This window comes from Corvus brachyrhynchos, unplaced genomic scaffold (assembly GCF_000691975.1).
Source record: "Corvus brachyrhynchos isolate BGI_N302 unplaced genomic scaffold, ASM69197v1 scaffold523, whole genome shotgun sequence".
NCBI lineage: Eukaryota > Metazoa > Chordata > Aves > Passeriformes > Corvidae > Corvus > Corvus brachyrhynchos.
The window spans coordinates 636,991-642,904 of record NW_008237265.1 but is presented as its reverse complement, the minus strand read 5'-3'; the positions used below and the strand labels follow the sequence as shown (position 1 = coordinate 642,904).

At 39.0% G+C, this 5,914-nt stretch overlaps 1 protein-coding gene across 2 annotated transcripts in view; it reads right to left on the bottom strand.

Annotated features, from left to right (window-relative positions):
* Positions 1-5,362, bottom strand: part of LOC108445764 (potassium voltage-gated channel subfamily KQT member 1-like) — a 289,498-nt gene extending 284,136 nt beyond the window's left edge. Inside the window, exon 1 of one of the 2 annotated variants that reach the window (XM_017730544.1) lies at positions 5,256-5,362. In XM_017730544.1, the coding sequence (XP_017586033.1) occupies positions 5,256-5,290 (35 nt within the window). In that variant the 5' untranslated portion in view covers positions 5,291-5,362. The remainder of the gene's footprint in view (positions 1-5,255) is intronic. The other variant, XM_017730543.1, reaches the window with a different exon arrangement.
* Between the last annotated feature and the right edge of the window lie 552 nt (positions 5,363-5,914).

Below are 5,914 nucleotides of genomic sequence, written 5' to 3'. Positions count from 1 at the left end.
ATATTTTTAGGTATGGAAACTGCAGGTAATGAGATGTGCATTCCCACGTCCTTCAAGGGACTTATTTGTCTGACCTTGAACTGTTAGAGTTTGCCCCTGCTTAGCCACAAGAGACAGGAAGTCTTCTGGCCTTAATATTTTCTTTGTGGATATTTTCATGCACATTTCAGGAAGAAACAGCGCTGCAGAAACAGATTCACCATGGCAGAAAACTTGCTGCAAGTTTTTCAGCCCTTTCTGCAGGTAGCCAACAATTCATCATGCAGTAGGTAGGGGTGCAATGAAAAACCACAATAAACCTGGAATACCAGAACTGAGCTAGAGATTTGGATCAGTGAACACCTACTCGGCAGAAAGCAAGATGCTGTTGGCTCCTACCAGAGTTTTTTCAAGTGCAGAGTGAGTTTGATTCTGTGTTACTTAAAAACAGTTTCCAGCCAAGAATTTACCAGGTGTCTGAGGATGCAATGAAAACCGTCAAAATGTAATAAAAAAACGCTGAAGAGTCAAATGTTAGGTGATGGCTAAACACAAAAAGGAGGAGCTGTTCAGCAATGGATTAGAGTGTATAACGAGAGAGTGGAGAAAACACACAGCCGACTTTTTTCTTTAAAACAGAAAAAACCTCGAGTTCAGACTGGTTTATTTCAACCATTTCTATTAGACAAACTCCTATGTGGCTTTGGAACTGGACAATCTACCTTTTTCTGGGTCATCATGACGAGAATCCTCCAGCACGTTACCTGGTAACATTTTTTAAATGAAGGAAAAGAAACAGCCTAAGAGCAGCCCTACTTAAAACTCAGATATTGCTGGGTCACCCATGTTTGCTTCTGACACCTGAGGGTGACAGCAATGTGCTCCTGTGGGTGGATGGCTCTGCAACCCCAGGAAAAAATAAGATCTGGTAATGCTATGAGGAAACTAAGTTCTCTCAAATCCTCAAGTTCCCCTTTACTCTTCTGTGCTCAGAGCACTAAAAATAAGGAGGTCAAACACAACTGGCATGGGCAGTTCAAATGCCATATTTAACAGACGTCATTTTTTGATAAATTGTATAATATGCTTAGAACTGAATTTCAAAACATTCATCTCAAAAGTAGATGATTGATAATTTCTAAAAAGAAAATATGGTATCCAATAAAAAGCAGAAAAAAATCCCTTTACATTTCAAAATTGTGTGCAAAAGACAGCTACAATCCCAATTAACAATACTTGTTTTGTAGTAGTGTTGTCCCACCCTCTACCTGGTTAGGGCTTCAGAAACGTCCCCTTTCCTAAGGCAGCAGGCTTTACACAAATGCCATTTCTGATATAAATCCTGTCTCAGCCTCCTCTCAAAGACCTTCAGTACAGTCTGAGAGCATCTCCTAGAGACAGAAAGTTTACATGAGATTTCTCCTAAATCCATGTTGCTATAGTAAATGCCCTAGTTTAAATCTTGCCTGTCAGGGAAATGGTGTATAAATGTACATAGTGTCTGTGGTATATCAGTTCCTACCTCCTGACACAAGTTTTGTGTAAATTCTCAAACCCTCACAGTCATTGTCAAGCTTCCCTTTCCTTCCCCAGGCAGGAGAACAGGTTCCTCACAGGTCCAATTGTCCAACTTTCTGATCATCCTCATTGCTCTCAGTTAGAATCTCTTTTTCTTTTTAAACACTGTTACCCCAAACTGAACACAATGCTCCCTCCCACTGAGGTTTTGTGGGATTACTTTGTATTCCTTGAAAGTTGCATTCCTGTTTGTACATCCCAAGGTGCTATTTGCTCTCTTGAGAAAAGAAAGTGCTGCCTAATCCTCTGTGTTGGTTGTGAAATAACATCTGAACCCTTTTCTGTAAAGCTGCTGCAGTCCCCCACCCTTTGCTTATGCACTTTACCATTCCTGCATTTGAGCCTAGGGAAACTTCTTGTTAATAATTTTCTCTTTTGTTTTATTTTGCTTGACAATTTTCCTCACTTTTCAGGATAATTCCATCTTAGCTCAGCCTGCCCTACCCACAGCAACCTACTCTCAAAGGGTGATTTCCCCAGCACTTCTGCAGACCCACACAGCCAAACCCTCCTCCTCTGAGTCCCATTTCCCCAGCTCATCTACGTCACAGGAGACGGTGTCGTGTCAAAGCAGGGCTAAATCAGGAGAAGGTTCCATCTTTCCTTGTTGAAAGCAAACCACTGGCTCTTTTCCTGAAGAGTTGAGCTCTTCCCCGGGTGGCTCTGAAATACTTTGAATTCAGAGAGCTGTTTGCCCTCACTGATGTAAAAGCCACTCACCATTGCTGCTCTTGGCACACTGGGCACCAGGAGAGAGGCCCCTGGGGCAAAGTCCTGACTCATTTTTCTGGATGCTGATTCCTATTGATTCACTGTTGCTTTTGGAATAGGACAGTTCAGCCTTGAATGAAAGTTTTTTCCAGCACTAGAACGAATTAGCACTGACAGGGAGGGACAATGGATTTGTTATCACTGACACGCATTTCTAACTGTATTGCCCCAATTAAACTGCTGTCATACACAACACTACAGGAAAGTGGCCTGAATTTCAGGGAACTCATGTGAAGACCTGGTAGAGTTATTTCAGACCTGATGGAAATGTAATGAAAGAAATGCAATGTAATATACAGAACTGATGGCAGAAATTTGGATGAGATTCACATTGCACTTTTTACTCAGCAAAGGCCTAGAGCATACATAAGAAAATGATGGATTTATTTTTCCAGGAGATAAAATAAATAGGTAATTTATTATTCTACTGCTAGTACTAGTATTTTAAAGAGGTCACCCTCTCTCCATATATATGGTCACACAAATGAATATATACTTATCTGCTGGAAGCCTTTTCTGAAGTATTCTCAATAAAAACAAGAACCTCTAAGAATGACAAATGTTTGAGCAGTCACATACTGACATAGCATAACTGCTCTGCATTCCTTTGCCCCTTTGCAACAGAGTCAAAAAGTTTCAGAATTAAAAATCTAAGAAAGTAAAATTCAGTCACTTTTTAAAAGAAGCCAAGTGTGCTATTGCAAAGTAACTGCAACTGTGGAAATACATTTCTGAATTCCATGCTCAAATAAAACACTGAATGCCCAGGAAACACTACTATTTTTCAAATTAAAGGACTAGGGGTATGAAAGGCAAACACACAGTTCAGTAGTGCCATGATATCATGCTTACAATAAAAACTATTACTGTAGTATGAAAGCTGTAATAAAAACAGCCACCTCTAATAGCAAAACCTGAATTCTAGCTTCATTTCTAAAGCTGGAAATCTCTATCTCCATAAACAGCACAAAGAATCCCTGGACAGAGTGTTCCTATCCAGTACTTGACCATAAAGTTTCATTTTTCAAACATCTTCCCCTTTGCTCCAGGGTTATTCCACTTTAATGACAGAGCTGTCAAATGCACTCAGCTGGCCACAAAGACCTTTCATTTTGGTGACAGCAAAGATGAAATCATAGCATATTTTTGAACCAATATGTATGGAGACACACTTTTGTTTTGTGAAACCAGATTTTTTTTTGCAAGGCAGCAAATCATAGAGTACCCCAGTCAAACTGCAGATATTTCACTGCTTGTCCAGGAGCCAGACAAAAAATACAAGTAATGTAAAAAAATCTAAGCAAGCTGAAGAAAAAGAGGGTTTAATTATTCACAACAGCTCTCCTGAAAATCCACTGTATTAATCAGCATTTTGTGTGCCATAAATGCTAGCAGGAAACAGAGTTCAAAACTGAGGGCACTGGTATTAAAAATGAGTTTAAACTTCAAATCACCCTCATAACCAGGAACCTTCACCTTGTATAGTGCATTGTTTTAGGAAAAGTTAATTGAATGAAATTAAAAAACCCTGAACATATTTAAAATGCAAAAGTCAAGATAAATCCACTTAAGTTGTTATTTGCAAGCTCAAATCCAGAGTTACAAATGTTTAAAGAGCATCAGGCTAGTGTGCGAGTTGGTAAAAGCTTGGGTGCCTATTTGAATCGGCTTAAAATGAAAATTCAATTTCTTCTCTTCAGGGAAGAAAAAGAAAAGTAACTTAAAATTTAGACAGATATAGCCGAAAAAAAAACCCCCATCACTTTTCTCTCAAGACACAGGTGCCCCTTTGATCCAGCTGGTGTGCTGGCTACAGTCATATATTGGTATGTGACTTAACTGTGCCACAAATTAATTTAACATCAAATTGCTACAGTTGAGAGTTGGCTCAAATCACAATTACTTTAATTCAAAAAACCTCAATCTGACATTTTCTATACCACTAATAAACTTAATTCTCAACCATTTTGACTTAAATAGCACGTATTTGAAATGATTAATCTAGTATGAAAATAACCTTAAGTGAAGGAGCAGTCCATGGCCCTGACCTTTGGGAATTAATTTTGATTTGCATACTCAGTTTTTAAATTGCCATATTGCAGCAGAGCTTTGAAGGCAGAGCTCAGACTCTTTATTCAGACCTGTTCTCCATTCTCCCTTTTGCAAACATAGAATTCTACCAGAGAATTTAACAGCAAAATCCCAGAAAACATCACAGTTAAGTTGATTGCACCATCCTAAGTTTCTCTTTTTGTGCATTTAGAGTATGAGGCAGTCTTAATTCCCCAGTCATGTGTCTCAATGCAATGTTTTTCAAAAGAAAGACTGGCCAAGTTACATGGATATATGGGGATTGATTTTTTTTAAAGGATTTAGGACTGCTAATTGTGAAAGACTGAATTACTCCCAGCTTAGAAGAAAGAATACAGACTTTGTCTGAAGTTCTGCAATTCCAGAAGTTTGGACCAATCACAAAATGAATAAAAGAACAATTTAAAGAAATCTTGAACATCTTTCTTAGAAGAGGAAGGTGAACTCCTGAAACTTCGTTCACTTCGTTTTAGCCTTAAATTCTCTGGTAGAATTCTATGTTTGCAAAAGGGAGAATGGAGAACAGGTCTGAACAAAGAGTCTGAGCTCTGCCTTCAAAGTTCTGTTGCAATATGGCAATTTTAAAACTGAGTATGCAAATCAAAATTACCTAAACTGAAATTTCATCTACACTCATTTGGAAAAGGCTGTTCTGGACACCTTTGTCCTTTTGAGCCCTTGATGTCCTGAATTCCAACTCCTGTATTTCCTTTGTTCCCTGACTCCTACCAGCTGCTCCCTACCATGACTTTCCACACCTAGGGATGTGCAAAGTAAAATCATTTTTAAGGATTAAGCACAATAAATGTCCCAGTCAACAACTCAAGAGGACTTACTTGTGCACAGATGATCTCTGATCTGTCAGGCACATTCACTCACACAGGTCATTATTTACTCCTGCAGTTCAAGCAAATGTTTCTTCTTTATTGGAGCTGGGTTTTGGGACAGGATAAGGCTAAACAATAAGAAGTGCTAGCAGAAGAAGCCAAGAAAATAGCAACTCTCTAACTATTGTAAGAATGTGCAATCTTAGTTGGAATAAAATGAAGAAAGAATGAGGGTGGTAGGGGGGGTGACCTGCACCATATGATTGCCAGCTGGAAGAGAGAATCAACCCAGAACAGTCTGTTGGAAAACAGCTTCCAACAACCCTGTTGGATTGAATTTAAAGTTATTTATTTGAGGTACACTTAACCTAGGAAATGGCTGCAATATCAAGAAAGGCCTCCTTTGGGAAAATACTTTCTGTACCCCCAAACTGATGTGATTCTATTATATCAGAAGCATTTGTAAGAAGTGACACAGATGAGTAATTGCAGCAAGTGTCAAGTGTGGGTTTTGGTATGACCACTATGAACTGAATGTAATCTCATTTCACTCCTACTGCTGTGTAATATGCTCCCAGCCTTGATTAGTGCTCCCTGAGTGACCTGCTTCAGCATTCATGACATTTCTAGAATATCGATTCACTTCCGAATGTTTGAGTTAGCTTTTG